The sequence below is a fragment of the Bos mutus genome, chromosome 2 (assembly GCF_027580195.1).
Source record: "Bos mutus isolate GX-2022 chromosome 2, NWIPB_WYAK_1.1, whole genome shotgun sequence".
Lineage (NCBI taxonomy): Eukaryota > Metazoa > Chordata > Mammalia > Artiodactyla > Bovidae > Bos > Bos mutus.
Window position 1 is genome coordinate 10524489 of NC_091618.1, and position 26467 is coordinate 10550955.

Below are 26467 nucleotides of genomic sequence, written 5' to 3' on the forward strand. Positions count from 1 at the left end.
AAGTGCTCAATTAGTGGTAACTTATTATCAATAATAAATGTACATTGTCTTTCCAAAAATGTTTGCTGTAGAAAATTATTTTGTATTCATGAATTTAAATGTTTATTGTTGTGAATTGATACTTGGTATCAAGGCCATTCCAAAAGAGACAAACATTTTAACCAGTGCCACTGGAAATCTGGTAGAATGTGGAAGTTCTTTGGGAGTGACGAAAACCACCACCTTCTGCTTAGTGGCATAGTTACTCTCTAGGAGAAAGGTAGATCTCACAGGTAGATTTAGAAGAGAATAGTTTAGAAGATCAAGACCAGGGTCTTGATCATAGCATGCTTTCTATTAGTTGTACATTCTTATTCAGGATATGGGGAGAGACCAGTGATCTGAGAATTAGGGTGCTTGTTTTTTTAAAAAATTTTTCTTGGAGTATAATTGATTTACAATGTTGTGTTAGTTTTAGGTGTACAGCACAGTGAATCAGATTTTCCCTTATAGACCATTGCAGGGTATTGAGTAGAGTTCCATGTGCTCTACAATAGGTCCTTATTAGGTATCTACTTTATATATAGTAGTATGTATATATCAATCTCAAGTCTCCCATTTATCCCTTTCCCTCTCCCCACGGTGCTTGTGATGAATGTATTTTTCTTTTTAATAAATTTTTATTTCCTCCTCTCCCCAGCCGCTCAGATAAAGAACTTGATGAGCCAACTAGGAACTAAGCAGGATTCAAGCAAGCTACAGGAAAATCTGTGAGTAGCTTCCTAACAAGTTTGGGATTTGTGAGGGCCTTTTGGGGACACACTTAATGCTCTTGCTGCTTGGCGGCTTAGGTTTCAGGCCTGTGAGGTCAGCACAAGAGGCAGTGGGACATGAGGTCACAGCTGGATCTAGAAGAGGAGCAACAAAATACATTAATGGGTTGTGATCTCCCTTGCCTCTCAGAGTCCTTGGACTCTGCTTTTCTTCCTCCCTTGGACAGCTTAGCAGAACAATTTAGGGAAGTAGAGGGGGAATCCCTACGACTCTTAAACTGCATTCTCCCTACAGGAGCTTCCTTGTTGGCACAGGCCTCCTGATGATCTACAGTGCTTGTCTAATCTGTTGGATTTCCAACTGTATATAATATTAAAGAAGTGTATTCGGAATGGCCCGAGGAGAGAATAGTGGAATAGATTCTTTTTATTATGTCCTGCTTGACTCTATTTCTGCTGTTAGAAGTTCTAGTTTCCATCTTTAACACTATTTTTGTTTCCTGTCCTAGACATTGGGAAGTGAGAGAATGACTTACTGTTAGTACTTTGAGCTTTTTTGATGGAGACATGAGGTAGCTGTTGGTATGTTAGTACTGTCCATGATGCTCAAGCTTTGGATTGACTCTTTTTGGGGGCTTTTGATTTTTATTTTGTTATTGTTATTTTTTTTGCTGTACCATATGGCTGGTTGGATCTTAGTTCACCAAGCAGGGATTGAACCAGTGCCCTCTTCGGTGGAAGAGGGGACCACTGAACCACCAGGAAATTCCCATTTTTGTTTTTTGGTTTTTTGATTCCCTCTTGGTTTTGACTCTCATGGTTTTTTAAATTTTTTTGGTTTTGCTTTTTTTTTTCCCTTCTATCTTGGAGACCCCTTTGCAGTGAAAAAATATTAGTAATCAGTAGTGTGGTTTCTCTGTCCTCCCTTAAAACCGTTGCAGAAATGGCCAGATAGTAGAAGAAACCATGACTGAAAGGAATCTTTTTTGTATTTCCAGTACCTTTCAATCCCACACATTTTTCCCTCTTTAATTTCCTTTCCCCTCTGCTCCTTACTTTTTTTTTTTTTTTTTTAAACACAGTATAGGGCTTCTTTGTTTTGGAGAAAAGAGCCAGAAAGTCAAGCATAAAGCATAGGTAGGGAGCCAAGGGTAAAGCTGAAAAAGCACCAGCTTTAAGCACAAACGTGGGAGTTGATCTTTGGAGGTTGTTCCCTAGGGTAGAAGCTCTGCTTCTAATGCACATTTCATCCAACCCCCAGGGCGTGGATTCTGTCACTAGTCAGTGGCCTGTGACAGACAGTAACCATGCGGAACTCTTGGGCGAATGAGCGTGAGAATTTTCAGAGAGAGTTCAGCGTGTTAAAACTATTAGATTGAGGTGTGGGGGCAGCTGCTTTTGTATTTCTATCAGAACTGCTGAGAATGCTTTTCTTTTCTCCCCAAAGAATTAAAATACCTAATCAGCAGTTTTCATTGAGGTAGGTTCTTTCTACTCGGTAATGTGAAGACAACTTAAAGTGAGTTTGACTAGGTGGTACTTCTGGAATTCTGTTGTGAACCTGAGCATCTGGGAACATCCTTCAGGTGCCCTTTCATTCCCTGCATCATGAGACACTCTGAGAACAGACTGATGCTAACAGCTCTCAAGAAGTGAGAATATCCTAAAACACATCTTTTCTCTCTTAGGCAACAGTTACAACACTCTACAAATCAGCTTGCCAAGGAAACAAATGAATTACTGAAGGAACTGGGGTCCTTGCCCCTTCCTTTATCTACTTCAGAACAGGTTGGTATTTTCTGGGGTTTTTATTTATTTTGAATAAGAAAAATATTGGTTTTTTTGGAGAGGCGGTATGTGAAACAAACTTGGCCTTCAAACTGAACCTCAGTTTCCTTATCCATAAAATAGATAAGTGTCTACTGTGACAACAGAAAGAATGCAGCTACCAGATCTTGGAAGGTATTAGTAGCTGCTGCGATAATTAGCAATAATATATTAGTAAAATGGGTTTAACTGAAGAAGAATCTCGGTGTTTGCATCTTGTTGGGATTTGATTAGCAGCTTTATGCTTTCTGGCTTGATTCTAGTTTGCTTGTATCCAGTGTCTATAAATTTCAAGCAAATGTCTTTTTTTACTTTGCAGTCACTTTCATGTCACATTTTTGTAGGTTTCCAGTTAAGGAAATGCTCTGAGAAATAGATTTCTCTGCTCAAGTCGTTTTCTTCAGTGGCCATTTAAATCCTTGAGAGACACAGTTTCTGTTGGAATTCATTGTTCCCTTGATTTGCCATGCCTTTCCTTCACTTGTTCTTGAAGTCAAATGTGTTCCCTCCGTCGTAGTTTGACTTTTTAACCTACCGTTCGTGGTCTGCCTCACATCCTATCTCTTCCAGGACAAAAATCTTCTCTATCTTAGACTATTGTGATTTTATTTTGCTTTAGTTTCTATGCCGTTCATGGGAGCACTTAACTTACGTTGTTTTTTATTAGTGAATTCTTTAAATGATGATATTTCATCTCTGATGGCTGTAAAGATGAAGCCTACCACTTCCCCTTCCTGGGTTGTCTGTGAATTGTAATTGTTGGAACATAATATAATTTTAGTGTATTGTGATCGCCATTTAAAAGAAATGAAAGAATAGAAATATCAGAGTGTGTAACCATGTAATTAAGGGAAGTACTGTTACATGAAACTTTTTTGTTTCACACATATGTGTATATACGATGCTAGATCAAGATGTCACATTTTTATTCTGGATCTCCATTAAAAAAGCTTGAAAATCGTCAGTTTAACTCATTCCTGACAAGGCGTTTAATGAAGTATGTGTTCAGTCTTTGGATTCTTGGCATCCCCTCGCACAAAAGACCAGAACCCAAACTAGGTGCTTTGTCATCACGCTGCAAAGTAGTAACTTTAGCATAGCCGCCCTTTGACTCTGCCTGTGTGCTGTTTGTGTTGGTTGTTTCTCATACTGGACCAGTTCCCCTTGCCATTCATTCTTTCAAATTGTTCCCAAATCAACCCCTTTCCTCTCCCAGCTGTACACATAGGGAATACACTCTTGTAGATAGTTTTAGCAGTAAAAAAAGGGAATCTAAGAGTCTGATGTCAACAGAATGTGCTGTAGTCCACAGGGTCTCAAAGAGTCAGACATGACTGAGCAACTGAACAACAGCAAAGTGTTAAATAGTAGCCTAAGCAACATAGAAAGTTCAATCTCCTTTAAAAAAAAAATCTAATGTATTCCAAAATCAAATAGAAATTATTTTTGGATTATGCATCTTCTTGTTTCCTTCCATTATCTTGGATCATTCAGTTCGGTTCAGTTGCTCAGTCGTGTCCAGCTCTTTGTGACCCCATGGACTGCAGCTTGCCAGGCCTCCCTGTCCATCATCAACATCCAGAGTTTACTGAAACTCATGTCCATTGAGTCAGTAATGCCATCCAACCATCTCATCCTCTGTGGTCCCCTTCTCCCGCCTTCAGTCTCTCCCAGCCTCAGGGTCTTTCCCAGTGAGTCAGCTGTTCGCATCAGGTGGCCAAAGTATTGGAGTTGCAGCTTCAGCATCAGTCCTTCCAATGAATATTCAGGACTGATTTCCTTTAGGATGGACTGGTTGGATCTCCTTGCAGTCCAAGGGACTCTAAAGAGTCTTCTCCAACACCATAGAGCAAAAGAATCAATTCTTCGGCGCTCAGCTTTCTTTATAGTCCAACTCTCACATCCATACATGACCACTGGAAAAACCATAGCCTTTACCAGATGGACCTTTGTTGGCAAAGTTTGGATCATTAAGAACATAAATCCACAGAGGTATTATTTCTGGTGAAATATGAATCCTGGATTCCCTTCCTCCTATTGTGCTGAATATTCTTTTCCTTTTCAGTTGTTTCTTTATCTAATTAATCTTAGCCCTGTCACTCATCTTTTTGCTACTGCACTATCAAAACATACATCGTACTTTCACATTTCTTTCATACTTATGCACTATTATCAGTGATCTTCTAATTGCCAAATCCAGTGGGGTTTTTCTGCGTTTTTATTCATCTCTCTTTGTTTTATTTGATCCTCCTGTTCATCCTGTCTTTACTGAAACTTCCTTTTTCTTCCCATGATTTCCATAGTAAAGACGACAAAGTAGTTTTCATGTCTCCCGACTCTGGTGACTCCTTTCTGGTCTTTTGTCTCTCTTACCCCAGGTTGAGTCTCAGCTTCTCTGACTCTGTGTCTTCCTAGAAGTGGGTGTGCCCCAAGGCACAACCAGTGATCCCCTAATTTTGTTATTTTATGCTTTCTCCCCCAGGAGTCTTTTCTACTTTTATGAGCTTCCTGTGACTTTTATGACTGTGGTCCCCAAATCTTTTTCCGTCCCTCGCCCCTGCACCTCTGAGTACTTGGCCCATATCGCTAATTCCTGCTCTGACATCTCCTCTTTGATACGCTAATAAATCCCTTCTGTTTCACCCAAACCCCTCACTAAGCTGACTGACAGTACTTACTGTCATAAAAAAAAGTTTGTGCCTTTTGACCTAATATTTCCACTCATGCAAATGTTCCAAGTTCTAAGGGAAAAAAAACCAGCTATGCACTCTGGAGCCAGGTTTCCTGGATTTAAATTCTACCCCTGCCATTTACTATATGATCCTAGGCAAATTGCTTAACCTCTGTGTGCCTCATTTTCCAGATCTGTCAAATAGGTACTTTAATAGTATAGGTTGATATATGGATTAAATGAGTTATTATATAAAGTAGTTATAACAATATGATATGTGATAAGCACTGTATAAATATTAGCTGTTACAATAGGCCTTACTTTAGCTTTATTTATTTGTAATAGTTAAAAATAGAACAATCTAGAAGGAATGCTTACATAAAATTTACTAGATCAACTTAATGGAGTATTATGTAGCAAAGCCTTCCTCAGTGATCAATGCAAAGAAATAGAGGAAAACAACAGAATGGGAAAGACTAGAGATCTCTTCAAGAAAATTAGAGATACCAAGGGAACATTTCATGCAAAGATGGGTTCAATAAAGGACAGAAATGGTATGGACCTAACAGAAGCAGAAGATATTAAGAAAAGGTGGCAAGAATACACAGAAGAACTGTACAAAAAAGATCTTCACGACCAAGATAATCACAATGGTGTGATCACTCATCTAGAGCCAGACATCCTGGAATGTGAAGTCAAGTGGGCCTTAGAAAGCATCACTATGAACAAAACTAGTGGAGGTGATGGAATTCAGTTGAGCTATTCCAAATCCTGAAAGATGATGCTGTGAAAGTGCTGCACTCAATATGCCAGCAAATTTGGAAAACTCAGCAGTGGCCACAGGACTGGAAAAGGTCAGTTTTCATTCCAATCCCAAAGAAAGGCAATGCCAAAGAATGCTCAAACTACCACACAATTGCACTCATCTCACATGCTAGTGAAGTAATGCTCAAAATTCTCCAAGCCAGGCTTCAGCAATATGTGAACCGTGAACTTCCTGATGTTCAAGTGGGTTTTAGACAAGTCAGAGGAACCAGAGATCAAATTGCCAACAACCGCTGGATCATGGAAAAAGCAAGAGAGTTCCAGAAAAACATCTATTTCTGCTTTATTGACTATGCCAAAGCCTTTGACTGTGTGGATCACAATAAACTGTGGAAAACTCTGAAAGAGATGGGAATACCAGACCACCTGACCTGCTTCTTGAGAAATCTGTATGCAGGTCAGGAAGCAATAGTTAGAACTGGACATGGAACAACAGACTGGTTCCAAATAGGAAAAGGAGTACATCAAGGCTGTATATTATCACCCTGCTTATTTAACTTCTATGCAGACTACATCATGAGAAACGCTGGACTGGAAGAAACACAAGCTGGAATCAAGATTGCCAGGGTGTATATTATCACCCTGCTTATTTAACTTCTATGCAGACTACATCATGAGAAATGCTGGACTGGAAGAAACACAAGCTGGAATCAAGATTGCCAGGAGAGATATCAATAACCTCAGATATGCAGATGACACCACCCTTATGGCAGAAAGTAAAGAGGAACTCAAAAGCCTCTTGATGAAAGTGCAAGTGGAGAGTGAAAAAGTTGGCTTAAAGCTCAACATTCAGAAAACTAAGATCATGGCATCCGGTCCCATCACTTCCTGGGAAATAGATGGGGAAACAGTGGAAACAGTGTCAGACTTTATTTTTTGGGGCTCCAAAATCACTGCAGATGGTGATTGCAGCCATGAAATTAAAAGACGCTTACTCCTTGGAAGGAAAGTTATGACCAACCTAGATAGCATATTCAAAAGCAGAGACATTACTTTGCCAACAAAGGTTTGTCTAGTCAAGGCTATGGTTTTTCCTGTGGTCATGTATGGATGTGAGAGTTGGACTGTGAAGAAGGCTGAGCACCGAAGAATTGATGCTTTTGAACTGTGGTGTTGGAGAAGACTCTTGAGAGTCCCTTGGACTGCAAGGAGATGCAACCAGTCCATTCTGAAGGAGATCAGCCCTGGGATTTCTTTGGAGGGAATGATGCTGAAGCTGAAACTCCAGTACTTTGGGCACCTCATGTGAAGAGTTGAGTCATTGGAGAAGACTCTGATGCTGGGAGGGATTGGGGGCAGGAGGAGAAGGGGACGACAGAGGATGAGATGGCTGGATGGCATCACTCACTCGATGGATGTGAGTCTGAGTGATCTCCGGGAGTTGGTGATGGAGAGGGAGGCCTGGCATGCTGCGATTCATGGGGTCGCAAAGAGTCGGACACGACTGAGTGACTGAACTGAACTGATGTAGCAAAGACCAAATTGTGAAGAGTATGTTAACATGGAAAATGTTTATGATATACTTAAAAGATAATATTTTTGGATAGTGAGAGGGAATGATGTTTTTTCCCCTCTCTTATTTAATGTTTATGTAAAAATTAAAATCTCAGGAATGGGATAAAAAGTCCCTCATCTAAATTTGCTTTCAGTGTTACCATCTCTCTCCCAGGTGTGAAATGTGAGTCATCCTTTGACTTTATTCTCCTTTCCCCACAGCCAGTCGCATGTTTTTTAGACTCATTTCTTTGTGTTCTCATTATTGATACCATGTCTTCCTAACCCTAAACCTTGATTATTGTGGTCATCTTTTTGACTTATTTCATTTTCCCATTCCATTGTGTTCACCATCGTGGACTCATCTTTCTAAGTTATCATTTTGTACACATCATGTTCCGCTCATAGAAATCTTCATTGCTCTTTGTTATTTAGAGGTTGAATCCCAAACTCATTAGCTTGGCATTTAAAACCTGCAGCGGCTGGGCTTCCTTGGTGGTCCAGTGTTTAAGAGTCTGCCTGCCAATGCAGAGGACACGGGTTCAGTCCCTCATCTGGGAAGATCCTGCATGCCACAGAGCAACTAAGTCTGTGAGCCACAAATACCGAGCCTGTGTTCCACAATGAGAGAAGTCACTGCATTGAGAAGCCTTCGCACTGCAGCAAAGAGTAACCCCCGCTCTAGAGAAGGCCTGTGTGAAGCAGCAAAGACTTGGACAGCCAAAAATAAATTTAAAAAATAAAATAAAACCTGCTGTGGGGACTTCCCTGGTGGTCCAGTGGCCAAGACTCCGCCCTCCCAATGCAGGGGGCCCAAGTTCGATCCTTAGGAAACTAGATCCTGCGTGCCACACCTAATAGTTCACATGCCACGACTAAAAACTCCACAGGCCACAACTAAAGAACCCGCATGCCTCAGTGCATGCGTGGTAAGTCGCTCCATCATATCTGACTCTTTGTGACCCTATGCACTGTAGACTGCCAGGCTTCTCTGTTCATGGGATTCTCCAGGCAAGAATATGGAGTGGATTGTTGTGCCCTACTCCAGGGGATCTTCCAGACTAGGAGTGGAACCCCATCTCTTAGTCTCCTGGGTTGGCACGCGAGTTCTTTATCACTAGCGCCACCTGGGAAGCCCTGCATGCCACAATGAAAATCAAAAATCCTGCGTGTGCCACTAAGACCCAGTATGGCCAAGTAAGCAAATCTTTAAAAGATAAAAATAAAACCTGCCGTGGCCAGCCCCTTCCCTATTTTTTCAGTTTTATCTTTTAGCTATTCTCATGAAAAAAACCTTTGGTTCCAGTCAAACTACCTTTTTATAAATCCTCTGCAAATTTCTGCCAGCATACCTTTGCTCGCACAGTTACCTTGCATGGCTTTGCCTTTCGCCTTCTCTCTACCATTCATGCCTTACTCTTCCCTAAGTGTCCACCACCTCTTGAGGCCTTGACCACTTGGATTCTTACTGATTATACTTGCCTCTGTATAACCTGTAGTACCAATTGACTACAGCAGGTGCTCTCAGGATGTGCTTTTTGAGACATAGTATCAGTCAGCTAAGTAAACATAGCCTGTAACTCTGCAGAATAAGTTTTAGGTTCTCAAAGATTTTGAACCTCACTATAGTGTGAAGGCAAATGATTCTATGGTGTTCAGGTAAGCTGTGAACTAACTATAGATGAATACAGTTTTTAACATGTTGGCAAGGAAACAGTCTCTATTTGAGTCCAGTCTAAATCCATAGGTGTTTATTCTGCTTTTAGATTCTCCTGGGAACCAAAATTCTGAACTGTGGTTCCCTCTGAGATTCCCTTACAAGGTAAAAGACACCTAGTTCACAGGTTTGTCAGAATGAAAGAAGGAAAACTCTGACTTGGCCTTTAGTATTAACTAGAGATTTGAGTTAGAAAAGAGCAAGTTCATTCATTTAAGGAAGAGCCTATTTCATAGTTCTTTTCCTAGTTGGGAATTTTTAGGGGGTGTACTTTTGCTTTTAAAGGGAATTAAAACCAAATGATTCTGGGTTAATATGAAATTTTAAGTTCTTGTTTAATTTCCCAGCGCCAGCAGAAACTTCAGAAGGAACGTCTCATGAATGACTTCTCTGCAGCCTTAAACAGTTTCCAGGCTGTGCAGAGAAGGGTGTCTGAAAAGGAGAAGGAGAGCATTGCCCGAGCAAGAGCTGGATCTCGTCTTTCTGTGAGTTTATTTCCAAAAGAAGACCTCTGTAAATTTCAGGATGTTCTTTCCTAAGTTTAAAAAAAAAATTTTGACCATTTGTCTTTACTTTCTATCCCTCCAAATAATAAACATGGACATTAGCTGCTATGAAAATGTCAGATTGGTATAACCTTTGTTAAAAAAGTGTATATACGGTCAAAGACTGGAAAGGAGTATGCACAAAGATTTACAAAAATGACAGGTAGAATTATGTGTAATTTTCTTTTTCCTTTCTCATTGTCATATTGATCTTATGTTAAAAGCTTTTTAAAAAGAAAGGATAAATCCGTTTCCTAGAATGTAGCAGGCTAGGTTATTTGGACTAGCCTTCTCTTTGAAAAGAATTAACAGATACTAGATTTTAACAACCCAACATCTCAAAAATATTGAAGAGCCATGAAAATATTAAGATCAAAGCCTAAGAGAAGGTGTGAACCCATAGAGATAAGCAGAGCACTGAAAAAAACTACTTTTCCACTGAGTACATTTACTGAGGGCAAACGTGAATTCAGTTTTGATGTCCTTATGGCATGAAGTCAAAGTAATGGGTCCATGCAAGGTGGATATTGTAAAAGAAGGTGCTGCTCAAATTAAACTGGGCCCTAAAAGAAATGAAAAGTAAGCCTTCCTTTCCCCTAGCAGACTGCTAAAAAGATTGCGTTAGCACTGAGGACGGCAAGAGGGAGGGGAAATCCAGACAGTAAATTGTACCACAGAGTAACCTTCAGGCAGATTTGCTGTCCAAATTCATACCACCTGAATGGTCCAAAGGCCTGAAGCTTCCAGTAGTCGTGGTCTGGTCGAGTACCTTCGTGCCAGACAAAATCATCTCTGTTCAGACACCTTTATTCTAGCCCCCAAAGAATACCGGCAAATAATTTCTGCAGTGTAGTGCACAGCCCAGGGTACACAAAGGATGAAATGTAACAGGGACTTTCCTTCCACCAGTGGTAGTGAGTTGAAACAACCACTGGAAAACATTTGACTGTAACTTCAGAACTCCTTATGACCCAGCCGTTCTACCCCAGAGAACTCTGTATGTTTGTACCAGGATATAAGTACAGGAGTGTTCATAGCAACATTATTTGTAGTAGTCAAAAATCAGAAACACTCCAATGTCAATTAACAATAGAAGAGATAAATATGTGGTGGTACTATAATATATTACAACAGGGAAAATGAACCATAGTTATATTTACATCAGGGATGGATCTGGCGTGATCTAATGTGATCCAATCAAAGCATGAAAGAATACAAACAGTATAATTCCATTCATGTAAAATTCAAAATCAGATACAATATTAAATATTGATATGTATCAGTATTTTAAAAATACAAGAAAATGGTGGCCAAAAAGCCAGGATAATGGTGACTATGGAGGAGAGGGAGGTGGTGGTTATTGGAGAAGGGCACAGAGGTAGGCTTTAGGACACTAGCAGTGTTTCGTTTCTTGATCTGGGGAGAGAGGGAAAACTAATAATAATTTTAAAAACCCCACTGTATTCCTCTGGGTGGGTATAATTTTGAAATTGTCTTTATTTTGCTTTTTGATTACTGTTATCATAAAAAAAGGGAAGGTTTTTTTTAAAAATAGATTGCTCTTTTAACTTTTTTTCTTGGTTGTTAAATTACAAAAATAATGTATCATTAGACTGATTTTTGAAGTCACTTTGTCACTTTAGAACCTGATATGCTTTAAAGGTCTATTTTTTTAAAAAAATCTTTACAAGTTCTGAAAATTTGTTTGCTTGCATGTTTTCAATTCTTCCTCTTAATCCACCTATCTCCAAATTTTAAAATAAGTTATCACTGTTATTAATTTTTATTCCTTTCTCTTACCATGTTCTCTCCATCCTACTTAGTATAGTTTTGATTCTGAACCCAAAGTGGAGTGCAGATTGGCTTTTGACTACTTCACACCTATTTCTCAGTCAAGACAGATTGCCAGAGCCCTGTGTCATCTTATAGATCCTATCAGAGCCAAAGGATGTTGCTTCTTCATACTGTAGCTAAAGGAGGCCATTGTGTGTATGTGAGTGTGTGTGTCTGTGTCTGTGACATGTTTGTGAATAACAGCAGCAATGATGCCATCTACTTTCTAGGCGGAGGAGAGGCAGAGAGAGGAACAGCTCGTCTCCTTTGACAGGTAAAGGAATTATTCTAAGGTAGATAGTTGAGATGGGATTTTATACTTTATACTTACTTTCAATTTTAAAAATGAGTGAGAAAAAAGGAGGAAAAATAAAGGGACCCCGGGGTCAGTTCAGTTCAGTCGCTCAGTCGTGTCTGACTCTTTTGCGACCCGATGGACTGCAGCACGCCTGGCTTCCCTGTCCATTACCAACTCCCGGAGCTTGCTCAGACTCATGTCCATCGAGTTGATGATGCCATCCAACCATCTCATCCTCTGTCGTCCCCTTCTCCTCCTGCCTTCAATCTTTCCCAGCATCAGGGTCTTTTGCAGTGAGTCAGTTCTTCGCATCAGATGGCCAAAGTATTGGAGCTTCAGCTTCAGCATCAGTCCTTCCAATGAATATTCAGGACTGATTTCCTTTAAGATTGACTGGTTTGATCTCCTTGCAGTTCAAGGGACTCTCAAGAGCCCTGGGGTAGGTAATTTATAATCCATCAAATTAAAAAAGTCAAAACAGTGGGCTTTTCCATGATCTTTGAATTATGAAAGGGATAATTTCAAAGTGAATAAAAAATTTTCAAGAAATCTCTGATGTCTGTGTGTTGAGGAGAGGGTTTGGCTCAAGAGGAATAAATAGAGACCCCCAAAACCTACAATTTAGGAGGGCTGAAATTTTACCTGTAATTCAGATATAAGTTCTTCAAAGTTCCTGGGTTTCTGTTTACTCATCGCTAAAATGGAGGCAACCCTGGAAAAAGCAAATGATTTTTTATCTACAAGACATCTCCTTTCTCCTCCAAACTGAATTAATTAATTCCATAGAAATGTATTGATGGTATTAGTTCAGAACATAAAGTATTTTGTCACAGGTATGCATCTGTCTTGCTGTCACTATACTGTGAGCACCTCAGAGGCCTGGAGTGCTCTCTCACTCAGTTTTGTATCTCCAGCACATGGAGAAAATTCTCTAAGTATTGTGGAGATGGCATGTGATTTATGTGTACTACTGGAAAGGTGCTTAATACTGAATTTTCAAAGTGCATGTCTCGTAAGTCATATGCCTTTCTTCTAAATATGGTACCAGAAAAGAAGAGTTGTAACATTTCATTAGCTTTTTCATTTTGGTTTTCTGTTATGAGACATTTAACAGCCTCAAAGAAATCCTTGAAAACCAGGAGATATGATTCTGTCAGACTAATTGGTGAGGCACTGACAGGTCACTTAACCTGCTCTTCTCTACCCATTTAGTACCTGAGATGGCAACACATTTTGCACTTTGAGAGTGCCCTGGGAGAGAATGGGCCAGAGATTTCAAATCTCTGCCCGCTTCTTGTCTAGCAAGATTATAGAGTATATCCCTGAATGGAAACAGCAAGGAGTCCCATCCCTTGTAATTCTGCCTCCTCTTAGTTTTGCCCATGAAAGTTGAGACTTGGTTTTCTTGGTGTTACCAGTTCTTTCCCTCTGGATGTGAAGAATGTAACCCCTAGGGACTTGTATTGTTACCAGAGGACTTGGAGGCCTGGTACTGTCTTTGGACAGGCTCTGCTGACTCTAGAGATGATATGTCTTAGGTCCACCTTTGCGGGGAGGAATCAGCCCATGTGCTTGTCTCCCTGCAGCCATGAGGAGTGGAACCAGATGCAGAGACAGGAGGATGAGGTGGCCATCACCGAACAGGACCTGGAGCTTATTAAGGAGAGGGAGACGGCAATTCGGCAGCTGGAGGTGAGGGCCAGGTCATGTTTTTTGTTTGACTCAGTGTATCTGCAATCTGGTTTTTCTCTCAGTGATTATGAGAAAGGATGAAATGAGTTGTACAGTTTGCATATTATGTCTCAGTGTAATCATGGTGAATTTGAACTACTCTTACGATCGTGTCAGGATTCCCTGGTACCTCAGCTGGTAAAGAATCCACCTGCAATGTAGGAGACCCTGGTTTGATTCCTGGGTCGGGAAGATCCGCTGGAGAAGGGATAGGCTACCCATTCCAGTACTCTTGGGCTTCGCTGGTGGCTCAGCTGGTAAAGAATCCGTCTGCAATGCGGGAGACCTAGGTTCAATCCCTGGGTTGGGAAGATCCCCTTGGAGAAGAAGGGAACGGCTACCCATTCTAGTATTCTGCCCTGGAGAATTCAGGCCACAAAGAGGATTCAGGGTCATAAAGAGTCGGACATGACTGAGCAACTTTCACACTTCACTAGGATGGTATTGGTCATGGTGCCTGAGGATACCTGGACCCCCTCCTCAGTCACCATATTTTATATGGTCTCCATGGGAATACCCATAGAGAACAGAGCAAGGCCAACAAATATTTTATTAAGACATTGTCCCCAAACCTCAATGCCAATCTCTAGGTTCGGTGGGCCTCTACGAAGAGCCCTTTGCTTAGTCTGAATAACCCAGAATAAAGACAGGCCAACAAATTTCCTCCATTTTTGTGCATCCGAAAGTCCAGTCCCAAATTGTGGGTATCCCATCAGTGCGTCAGAGAAACGGAACAATTTTTGAGGTGAGGGTTGAGAGAGAGGTCTCAAGGCCTTTCTTACCTGAGTTTCCAACTTTAATTTTTTGCATGATGACCAGTAAAATATCCTTAAACATGAGTACTTTTCTCCATGGAGATGGAAGACTGCCATCTTGGGGGCAGTGTGGGGAGGAGGATTGTAGAGAGGAGAAACTTTGATCTCCTCCTTGACCTTCGTCTGTGGCAGTGGTTCTGAACCTGACTGCACTTTTAGAATCACTTGGAGATTTTTTTTTTTTAATGCCCCAGCTCTTCTCATCCACCCACCAATTACTAGTTTGAACTGCGTGTGATTTTCTAATTTTTTTGTAGGTTAAAAATAGACAAACATCCACAGGAAGCCCTGGGTGAGGCCATTTTTTATCTTACAAACTTCCCAGGTAATTACAAAGTGCAGTCAAGGTTGAGATACACTGCCCTAGAGCCCTCTGTTTTTTTATTCTTGATACTTCTTTTTTTTTTTAGTTTATTTTTTTTATTGAAGAAAGTGAAAGTAAAGTCACTCAGTCGTGTCCGACTCTTTGCGACCCCGTGGACTATAGCCCACCAGGCTCCTCCGTCCATGGGATTCTCCAGGCATGAATACTGGAGTGGGTTGCCATTTCCTACTCCAGGGGATCTTCCCAACCTAGGGATCGAACACATATCTCCTTTGTCTCCTGCATTACGGGTGGATTCTTTACCGGCTGAGCCATCAGGGAAAGCCTGAAGTTTGACTTCAAAGATGTCATGTATTTTCTTTTTCATCTATTGCTACTAATCATCTAATTGATTCTTTAACATGAGAAATCCCATCCAGCCGAGAGTAGAATGAGATGCGTGGAGCTGAGGAGAGGAGTGTCATGGGCACTTCACATTCAACAGAATCAAGGTCTAATTCCTTAGCCGTTGCACTTTCGTGTCCAGTCATTTCCTGCATCTAACATGCAAACCCTGCTCTAACAGTGCAGCAACACACTCTGGTGTGTTTCTCTTCTGCTCCCACTCTATCCTTCCCACACTCTGGTCACCAAATATGTGTTTTTTCCCCCACATCAGGCAATTCTGCCACATTATCACGATGTGCTACAGTGCAACTTAGTTCTAATACTGTCTTCCTGGAGTTAGCCTCAGATCCCACAGATTGAAAGTTCAGTCCCACAAGACTGACCCCCTTTCCGAGACTTCAGGTGCCAGTCGCAAATCCAGGTTGTCACCTGTGCTTCTGACCAGCAGGTTGGAAATTGGAAGTTCTCACGACCCCTTCCTTGGGTTTGATTAATTAGCTGGAGCAGCTCACAGAACTCAAGAAAACAGTTTACTCATTAGGTTACTGGTTTATTATAAAAGGATACAGCTCAGGAAGAGCCAGACGGAAGAGATACATAGGGCAAAGTATGTGGCCAGGGGTACATGGCTTCCATGGGGCTTCCCCAGTGGCTCAGTGGCGAAGAATCTGCCTGCAGTGCAGGAGATTCAGGAGACGCGGGTTCGATCCCTGGGTCAGGAAGATCCCCTGGAGGAGGACATGGCAACCCACTCCAGTATTCTTGCCTGGAGAATCCCATGGACAGAGGAGCCTGGTGGGCTATAGTCCATGGGGTCACAAAGAATCAGACACGACTGAAGTGACTGAGCACACACATGTGCATGGCTTCCATGCCCTCTCCAGGCCCACTACACTCCCCATATCTCCATGTGTTCACTAACCAAGACGCTCTCTGAACTTCTGGTTACATAAGCATGATTGATTAAATAATTGGCCTTTGGTGATTGATCTAACCTTGAGCCCTCCTCCCCTCCCCAGAGGTTGGAATTGGGGCTGAAAGTTCCAACCAACTAAACACCAGGTTGGTTCCCAGGCAAATAGCCCCCATCCTTAGGGGTTTTCCAAAAGCCAAGCTATTAACATAAACTCAGGAGTGGTTGAAAGGGTTTGTTTTGAATAAAAAAGGACATCTTTATCTCTTTTATCAGTTAGAAAAAAATTTTAGGAGCTCAGTGCTGGGATTGGGACAAAGATCAAATATATATTTCTTATATCATAATATCACACCCATGTTATAGCCAAACTGGGCTGTTTGTTCTTTAACCAAGTTACCTTTCTATGTAAATGGCTTCTTAAGTCCTGCCTCTTCTGCCGTAGTCTTCCTTCTCTGCTTGAGGTAAATGCTATACCATTTATTAGTCATTTACCATATAATACCCTTTCTTCTTATCTTATTATATACTGATCCCTCCACCCCACCTCCACCCGCAGATAACTATTATTAAGCCCTTTTATACTGACAGCAACTAGCCAACTGTCCTAACTATAGTAGACTCTTAACAAGTAACTGAGGTGCTGGCTAGAACTGTTCTTGCCAAGTTGTGATCAGGAAGTCATTGCTTTGAAGGTATCTTTTTTTTAATTGTAGCATCTGAGAGGCAGCGAATTGCTTATTGAAAGAGTGTGGGCTTTAGGAATATCATCCTGGCTGCAGTGCTTAGTTTCCTCACTGATGAGTTGTATGACTAGACAAGTTACATAACCTCTCTGAGCCTCATTATCCTCAAAGAAGACACGAACTTCATAGAGTTACTGAATGATTAATTCAAACATCGTGAACTTTTAAAAAGATTATTTATTTATTTACTTGTGACTGTGCTGGGTCTTTATTGCTACCCGAGGGCTTTCTCTAGGTGCAGAGAGCTGGGGCTGTTCTTTGTTGTGGTGCGCAGGCTTCTCATTGTGGTGGCTTCTCTTGTTGCAGAGCACAGGCTCTAGAGTGCAGGCCAAGGATCAGACGTGTGTCCCCTGCCTTGGCAGATGGAGTCTTTATCACTGGACCACCAGGGAAGCCCATCACGAACTTTTAATTCTCAGTTTTGCCACATGCTAGCTGTGAGACCTTAGGACAAGTCATTAAACCTCTTTGAGCCTTCACTTTCCTCTTCTATAGAATGGAGATAATACATGTCTTATTGGTTGTCATGAGGACCAGTTACGCACACACGCTAAGTCACTTCAGTTGTGTCCGACTCTGTGCGACTCCATGGACAGCAGCCCACCAGGCTCCTCTGTCCACAGGATTCTCCAGGCAAGAATCCTGGAGTGGGTTGCCATTTCCTTCTCCAAAAGACCAGTTAAGTAATAGTTACTAATAGCTAACACTTACGAAGTGGTTATTGCATAGTTCTAAGAATTTTTTATTTAGTACTTCTGAAAACCCTATGAGATGGGTACTGTAATTGTCCACATTTTAGTAGGGAGGTCCAAAGAAGTTCTTAATTTAAGGTTGAACAAGACTGTGGAGGGTTAACAGTCCTCTGTAACTGATAGGCTCCAAGAGACTGTACTTCTAATTACCTACCTGGCATAGTACTCTGCATACAGAAGTCACTTAGTAAGTGTTAATAATTACTTTATTTTCATTTTCTGTTTATAGAGAAAGCATGATTTATAAGCTTTAAAAACACACGTGTTATGTTAATAGCCAGAACTTTAGGTAAGTAGAGGAAATGAATCTTCCAACATGTTACTTAATGTTGGTTAATTTTTTTGTGTGTGTGTTCCTTAGGCTGATATTTTGGATGTCAATCAGATATTTAAAGATTTGGCCATGATGATCCACGACCAAGGTGATCTCATTGGTATGTATTATTGATACCTTTAACATAAAGGTGAGTGGATAGTTTTTGTATGCAAAGAAGTCAGTAAGCTGTGTCTTAGAAATCTAGGAATACCATTCAAAAAATCACTAAATTCATTTTCTTAGAGATTTTCTTACATTGTCAAATGTGGAAGTTAAAATGAAGCTTCCATGAATAGTCCATTCACTTGCCATAGCCTCATGGTAAGTCTTTGGCTGTTTAGGGAAATAGCTGTCAGCTTCTCAGTTTTTATCTGCAGAAACTTGCACAACTATGGGATTCGAAACCCTTTTTTAAAAAAACTTTTTATTTGGAAATAATTTCAAGTTCACAGAAAGTTGCAAAAATGAAAATAACAAGGAACTCCTTTATAAGCTTTACTTAGATTTACATCTTATTAACATTCTACCCCATTTGCTTTTTATTTGCACTCTATATATTTACCTGATTTTTTTCTGAACTGTTTGTGGATGATTTGCATACTTCATAACCCTCTACCTCTAAATAATTCTTCAGTGTTTATTTCCAAAGAAGAGGGCTGTTCTCTTATGGGGCTGGTAACTTTTGATCTCATGGCTGGATAGTTGGAGTGATGGTTGTTAACAGGACCCTTAGCATCAGAATTCTCTTCAGTTTGCAGTCTTGAAACATCCGACTGTGCTAAAACATCCACTGCCCTTCTTTTTTGCAGACAGCATAGAAGCCAACGTGGAAAGCTCAGAGGTGCATGTAGAAAGAGCCACTGACCAGCTACAGCGAGCTGCTTACTATCAGGTAAAAGCAGGTACAAAAGAAAATCCCTCTGTGCTGTAGTCTCTAGGGGCCGTCGGAGTCACCGACACTGAGCAGCTGCAGCCGTTTGTTCAGTCTTAAGCTGGAGGCAGGTAGTCATAATTGCCATCGCAGCTCCATTTTTAGTATTTTCCTTTGCAGAGATCTACAAAAAAGGCATCAAACTTTGAATAAACTGACATAGAAGCCTCTTAGCTACAAAGGTATCCCCATAAGCTAGCATGATACCTAGTTTGGGGTAAGGCTAATTTTCTAACCTACACAGCTGAAATTTGTTTCAGTTAGGATAGTAATAGTTACAAAGTAGGACTTTGCAGATAATGTATGTTGACTGTTGCCACAGAAAATGGACAGAGACTCAACTTGGACTGCTGTTTATGTATGACTTAATTGGGGCTTATCATATGGGGGTTATTTTGCTGTGAACACCTAGGGGTTAATTGTTCTACTTTCTGTAAAGTGGTATTTTTCTACATATTATTTGAAACTCTGGTTTTACAAACTTTATCCGGGTCTTCACCTCAGTTTACACATGTTGTGAATGAGGTCCTTCTCATTTCTCCTCAATCTGGTGTTGCATGGCTTTTTAGAAACAAATAGCATTTAGTCATTTACCATGTTCCTAAGACAATTTTATTTCCCCGGGACTGTTCTTAAAGAAATTGTATTTAACAATAGTTTCCTTTTAAAAAGTGAGTGATGACTTTAATATCCAACAGTAAAGAACAGTCAAGTAAATTATATACATCCACTTCATGTTATTTTATGTGGGAAGTAAAAGAGATGTTTATGAAGAGTTTATAATGTCACAAATTTTATTCTAAAATATTGAGTGAGAAAACCATCAGACATGATACAGTATGGTCCCAATTATTTCAGATAAATGTGCCTGGATAAAAGATCAGAAGGAAATACAATTAAAATGTCAGCTGTTTTATCTGTGGGTAATTATTTTCTCTTCTCCTTGTCTGTTTTTTACAGTGAACATAAAATTTTATAATAGGTATAAAACCTTTATTCAAATACACATGTACAAATAACTTATTTTATAGCAAATAACACCTTGCAACATAGATATAAACAGTGCCTTTGCAAATTGTATTTGGGAGCATTGAATGAGGACTTGCACTGCTGTCTAGCACTGGTACCTTGAGATTTTTGAGAAGGTGTCTGCATAATCATACACAGAGTTTAATTTTGCATTACCAGGAGGCTGATTGATGAAGCACTCTTGGAGTCTTATAAACATTTTTTACTTGTTTCATGAGTGTCTTCTTTACATATTTCTCTCCTCAGAAAAAATCTCGCAAGAAGATCTGTATCCTGGTGCTTGTCCTGTCAGTGATTATTGTAATCTTTGGATTTATTTTGTGGCTAGTTAATAAATGAAGTGATTGCTTCCAGCCTTCTCCCGCTGAGCTGTTTCAAGGGCAAGTGCTTGTTGGAGTCTTGCCAGAACAAACTGATCATAAGAAAAGAGAATACACCAGAATGTCTTGTAATAATTTAGTTAGAAACTAACTACTAACTAGTCCTTGGAATTAGTGACCTATGGAGACAGTATTTATCAATTTGTGTATACATTTTATTGATTTCTCAAATTAAGAATTAATTTATGTGGATTTTCTTTTCTCTTGTATTCTGATTGCTCATCATCCCAAGTGTTTACTTAAAATTCCATTCTAGATATTCTTGTTTTGGTAGGATAACACTACAGTCTTGTAATATTGTCTTTTTATGTATATACAAGATTTACCTTTTTACTAGCAACTGAGATAGAATTACTTTCGGTCACCTAGCACATTGGAGTTTGTCAGAAACTGTATAATAAGCCAGCAATTTTTATTATTTAACATTTTAATTTGAATTTCTAAGAAGCCTGTTCCCTATATGCTTTGAAAAATTTTGGCGATGTATTTAACTAGAGAGTAAAAAATTGCACATGTGATCCAGATTAAATGAGAAGTAATGATTTGAGCTGGCCAGCTATTGGGGATATGTGTTAATCTGGGTTTAAAGTTTATTACTTGTTAGTATCATTGACTGCAGTTCATCCATATATACGCTAAACCATCTTGTCCCCTTTTGAAGAGGTTAATTTAATTAACATTATGATGCTCTGTGGCGTTCCTCTCCCACCTGTCTGTATAGAATGGGAGAAGTAGACAAAGCATGCTTTTGGAAAGCAAATAGGAATTGTTTGGAATGATTTAATCTTTTGTTGTTGTTGCTCAGTTGTGGTTGTACATTCCTGGTAAATGATGACTGTTGCCATCAAAAGGCTGCCCCCTACCCTAATAAGGTTTGCTGGGCATTTGGTGGCAGGGAAATTTTAAAAGCTAGACTGAAGTTGGTTTAAAATTTAGTCCTGTGAACTGGCAAGAAAGCAAAGAAAAGGTTCTTTTTTTGTAAATAATATTGGTTTGGAATAGTGATGTTAGAATTACCCTAATTTATGAACAAGAGGTTAATCTCTCCATGCATAGTTTTAGACCAAAAAAAATGTTTCAATAAAAGATTGCTGTCTTGTAATATAAATGTTGTCCACTCCCCTTTTTCACAGGTCCAGGGAAGTTACAGGGGAAGTAATTTTTTTAGGTTCTCAATAAATGTGAATTGGGCCAACAATTTCAGTTCATCCTTTAGTGAATTAGAGGATTTGGCTGGGTATATTTATATTTACTTCTTCCATTCCTTTTAATGTTACTTAATCTTCTTTTCCTAAAATAATGTGAACAGCAGGGAAACAAGGGCTAAATACTTAAGTTTCTTTGCACTCTTGCATCATTTCACCCTTATAATACAAATAAACATTTTAAAAGCTTCTATTATAAGTTTCTATGCGTTAACATCCTAATGCAGTAGATATCGGATGATGTGCTGTCCAGAGAAAAACTGAGACCTGCAAGAAAACTGGAGATCAGGTGAGGATTGGTTTGGGGGTGGAAGAGGCCCTTTCCTTGAAGAACAGAATAGAGCTGTTGGGGTGTCACAGAGGCCTAGGCAGCAGCTTCGGAGCTAATTCATTGGTTCTACAATCACTGCCCCTTCAGCTCTAAATTATACTTGGACCTGAATACATCATTTATAACACTCCGGGCAAGAAAAAAAAAGGCTTGATTGTAAAAAACAAAACACTTTTCAGTTTGGGTTAAATGAAGCCACCATAGTTCTGTTCTATAATACTATGTAATCCCATGGTGGTGTGGTAATAGTAATCATGGGTCTCAAATATGACCTTGGCCTAGAATTGCAATGGCCTGGAACTTGCCACCAAGAGGTTCTGCTAAATGGGCCTAACAAACCTGTCCACAGAATCATCCTTATCTGTGCTTCATCCACCTTGAGGGCACCATGGTTTAGGGCAGTGATGTTCTTAACTATGTCTTCACATTAGAAACAAAAAAATACTGATATTTCAGTACCCCTGCCACAAGATTCTAATTTAGTTAGCGGGGGTTATAGCTTGGATATAGGGGCTTTTAAAGCTCCAGATAATTCTCAGATATAACCATGGTTGAAAACCATTGGTTTGGAGGTCAAAAACTAGACTGGGGTACAGAAGGCCTGGAGAATCTTAATTCTCTCGTTTACTCACTATAGATATTTGAACAAGTTACTTAACCCATAGGCCCCAAGTGTCCTCAGTTGCTCTTTTATAGCTTTAAATTCTCTGATTATAAGGATCACAAGGGTTTAGTCTGAACATACAAATTCTGTTTGTGTCTGTATTCCTTTCCTTTTCTCTTTCTCCCTTTCTCCTTTCTTTATGGAAAGTTTTCTCTTCAAGTGAATTAAAACTGTAGTGCTGTAGTATAGGGTAGAGTAGAAGTGTCATGCGGGCCACTTCCTCTGTGAATATTCGAGAACAAGAACTTGTTAGCTGCTAGATCTGTGCTCCCTGAACAGGTTTTGTTTTGTTAAGGAGTGGAGATACACTCCCTTGTACCACTAGCAAAAATATCAAAATGAAATTATGCTTCAGTCAGTGCAAATTAAAACACCTTGAGCCTTCTCCCTTCAGTTTTTTTTTTTTTTTTTTTTCCCCCTTCTTCTGTTCAGAGGCAGTTCTCAGTCATGGAAATGAAACTTACTTTTGGTCACTAAATGCAGACCAGAACCCAACTCAGTGTTAGATAGAACTCAATTTCTAGGAGTAGGAATCACCTGCTTCCTCCCTGCTTTTCTAAGCATGTTTAGGGTATCCCAAGGTTTCAAAGAATTTTTCAGTATTGCTTTCCAGCACTATGAATTACAACTACTTCAGAATCTCCATCTTGCCAGGGAATAGCTTGAAAGATTTTGATTCTAACCCTTGATCTGCTTTTAGGTCAACTGAGGAGTTCATTTGAATCCTTATCCAAAATGAAATTTGATTGACAAAATAGTACTTAATTTTTAAAAGAGATAAAGTTGGATAGGACTCTGATAATGTGGGACTCTGATTGAGGACCAAATTTTTACAGTCCATGGAGAAATGAGAAAAATAATGTTAGTAGGCTTTTTAAAGTGCCATCTTTGAGCTAATGGCATCACTTTTTAAAAAGATTATGAAAATGAAAAGGTGGTGATGTTAGGTCACAGTCTTCATTTAAAAATCTTAGTTGGCAAAATAAAAGTTGATGCTGCTGTAGTATTTTCTTTTTCTCCTAGTCCATGACGTCTCTAATGTCTGAATCACTCATCTAGACTAGCCCCATCGCTTTACAGCTGAAGAAGCTGAGGCCAAGGATGGTGGTCTGCTGTAGGAATTTAAAGGCTCGTGGAAGTGCTCTCCTTGGTCATTTGTGGGGTGATATTGAAGCCCTTACTACAGACAATTCACTATGCTAAACATTTTACATTTATCATCTTATAGCCACAAAACCATTGAAGAGATGTATTTTTCTTGTCCTATTTTTATGGATTAGGAAACTGAGGCGTAGTAAGTGGCCTGGCCAAGGGCACACAGTTTAGGAGCAGTGGCGCCAGGATCTGATCTCAAGCACACAGACTTCAAAACCAGACCTTTAGACCTATACACTGTCTCTGTTCATCATTAATACAAACTGTCCTTCCACCACCTCTTTCACAAAGCTTTAACAATCCGGAGTAATGGCAATTTCTATTCACTTTTCATGAACATCTTTTCTTTTCTTAGCACCTTGTAAATTTTTTGTTCACCATCCGGTTAAATGAAGTTTCCTGATGTACCATCTCTATACAAACAATTTTTTTTTTCAGTGTCTCCATCTGATCATTCATATCAAAGATGTTCTAAGGAAGTTTTTTTTTTTTATTTCAGTATATTCCTTATGTCTTTAGATTCTATTCTAAGGAAGTCTCAAAGTCTAAGAAACTAATCTTTTTTGAGATACCAAAACCCATTGGCAGCTAGTCTATCAGTCTTTACATTTCAAAAGGTTCACCTCCTAGACTGCTGTCCTCTAGTTTGCATCTGTACTGACATCATTGGTACCCAAACAAAGAGCATTTTGCTTTATAAGGCCTAGGTAAGTGTGCCATTACATCACATCAGCGGTCAGTGTGAATATTAGCTGTGCTGAAGACAGGGGAAATGGCCAAGGAATAAAGAATTATAAGGGTAAGAATATAGTTTTAGTTTTCTTGGGTGTATATTCAGCATTATAAGGGATTAAATAATGGACCACCCATGGAAGCTGAGAAATTGAAAGAAAGCTGACATGTTATTAAGGTCACTGACAGCTAGAAATGCCTTCAGTACCACCTCATGCCTGAAAAGGGCATAGGACCTCAAAGGCCCACACAATCTCTCCAGATAAAAGTACCTTCTCTTTTCTGTTATACTCAAAACACTTGAGACAATTTAATTCTTTTTAAGAATCAAGTCCTTGTGCTCAAAGAAGGAAGCTATAGCCTGTTTCCCTGAAACCAAGTTTAGAACTATTGGCCTAGTCTATCTTTGGAATCACAGGCCTGGAAAAGGGTTATATTAACCCGTTCATTAGATAAGTGATCTGAGGGAATTCCCTAGCAGTCCAGTGGTTAGGACTTGGTGCTTTCACTGCTGTGGCCCCGGGTTCAATCCCTGGTGAGGAAACTAAGATCCTGAAAGCCACACATGCAGCCCCCCCCCCCAAAAAAAAGAAGTGATCTGACCAGTTAACATCCTTGCTGGATGAGTTTATTGTGCTTTTGAAGACCAGTGGAACATGTGATTCTCCTAACAGTTGATCATTTTAAATTCTAAGTTAATATGCTACAGTTAAATCTTGATGCCTGGAGATGTCACCCAGGGCAAAATCTTTTGAACAGGTTGATGTTAGATTTAAAATCTAGAGGACCAGTAGTAGGGAATCAGGACAAGAACTCCACCATAGAAAGAGATAATCTGCTGTGCAATGCCTCTTTATAGGTGAACAGTAATTTTGCATTTGGTTTCCTTAAAAGAAAAAAACAGGTTGGATAATCCTCTCATGTTTTCTACAAAACTGAAAAAGTGCTGGGCTTCAGTTGCATGCTAATAAAATAAATATGATCATATCAACATCAAAGTGTGAGAGAGAGTGATGATTCAAGAGCATGGGCTTTGGCCTCATACAGATTTAGGTTTGAATCCCACTCGTTCTAGCGTGATTCTGGGCAATTCAGTCTCTCTGAGCCTCCCCTCAGGGATCATAATACCTATTTCAAAGAGAGTTTTAAGGATTAAATGAGATGATCCATATAGACTAAATTCTTGCCCAAATAAGCACTCAGTAGACATATGCCAGTACTCTTGCCTGGAAAATCCCATGGATGGAGGAGCCTGGTGGGCTACAGTCCATGGGGTCGCTAAGAGTTGGAAACGACTGAGCGACTTCACTTTCACTTTTCATTTTCATGCATTGGAGAAGGAAATGGCAACCCACTCCAGGGTTGTTGCCTGGAGAATCCCAGGGACGGGGGAGCCTGGTGGGCTGCTGTCTATGGGGTCACACAGAGTCGGACACGACTGAAGCGACTTAGCAGCAGCATTAGACATAAGCCATTACAACCAGAAGCCCTGCTGATGATCTTTCACCCAGCTGTTGGACAAAAGCAGACCTGTATCCTGTCTTCGTTATACAATCTAGTCACTATGACCAAAATTTTAAAATCCAAAGAGGCCTCCACTTGATTAAATAACCTTTTTCAGTCATGCGTTTTGATGATCTGGACGCCTGCCATCTGGTTGGATCCGTCCCTGGCTGTTTGTCTATAGAGTTTACACGACCCCGAAAGGTAGCTTCTCAGGACCATTAGAGGAGACACAGCAGACCGGTGTTTTTCCAATCCCTAAGCCCTATACCCTCTAGCTTCTCTCCATCTTGGGAGTCAAAAGGCTGACGGTGCGAGCCCAGGGCAAGGGTGGCATCACAAGACTTCAGAGCCTGGGAGCGTCTTTGCAAAAAGAACGTAGAGGGAAACCGAACCCCTCCCTACGAGCCCATTTTCCTCAGACAACTGCCGGCCGAGAGAAGCCCTGGCCTCCGGGGAAGGTCAACTCTCTCAAACCCTGAAAAACACCTCTAAACGGGATCCCAGTGTCCACCGCTACTACAGCGCCCTGTGCGTCGGTGCGTGCGTGCGTGCGTGGGTGTGTGTGTGCGCGCGCGCGCAGACGCACA

General features: G+C 40.3%; 1 protein-coding gene across 1 annotated transcript in view; it reads left to right on the plus strand.

Moving 5' to 3' along the window:
* STX12 (syntaxin 12) overlaps positions 1 to 21395 on the plus strand; it is a 35637-nt gene extending 14242 nt beyond the window's left edge. The window contains exons 2-9 of the mRNA XM_005895907.3: positions 680 to 749; positions 2441 to 2540; positions 9634 to 9771; positions 11895 to 11938; positions 13549 to 13654; positions 17993 to 18065; positions 18757 to 18839; positions 20154 to 21395. Of these exons, the coding sequence (XP_005895969.1) occupies positions 680 to 749; positions 2441 to 2540; positions 9634 to 9771; positions 11895 to 11938; positions 13549 to 13654; positions 17993 to 18065; positions 18757 to 18839; positions 20154 to 20246 (707 nt within the window). The 3' untranslated portion in view covers positions 20247 to 21395. The remainder of the gene's footprint in view (positions 1 to 679; positions 750 to 2440; positions 2541 to 9633; positions 9772 to 11894; positions 11939 to 13548; positions 13655 to 17992; positions 18066 to 18756; positions 18840 to 20153) is intronic.
* Positions 21396 to 26467: the final 5072 nt, after the last annotated feature.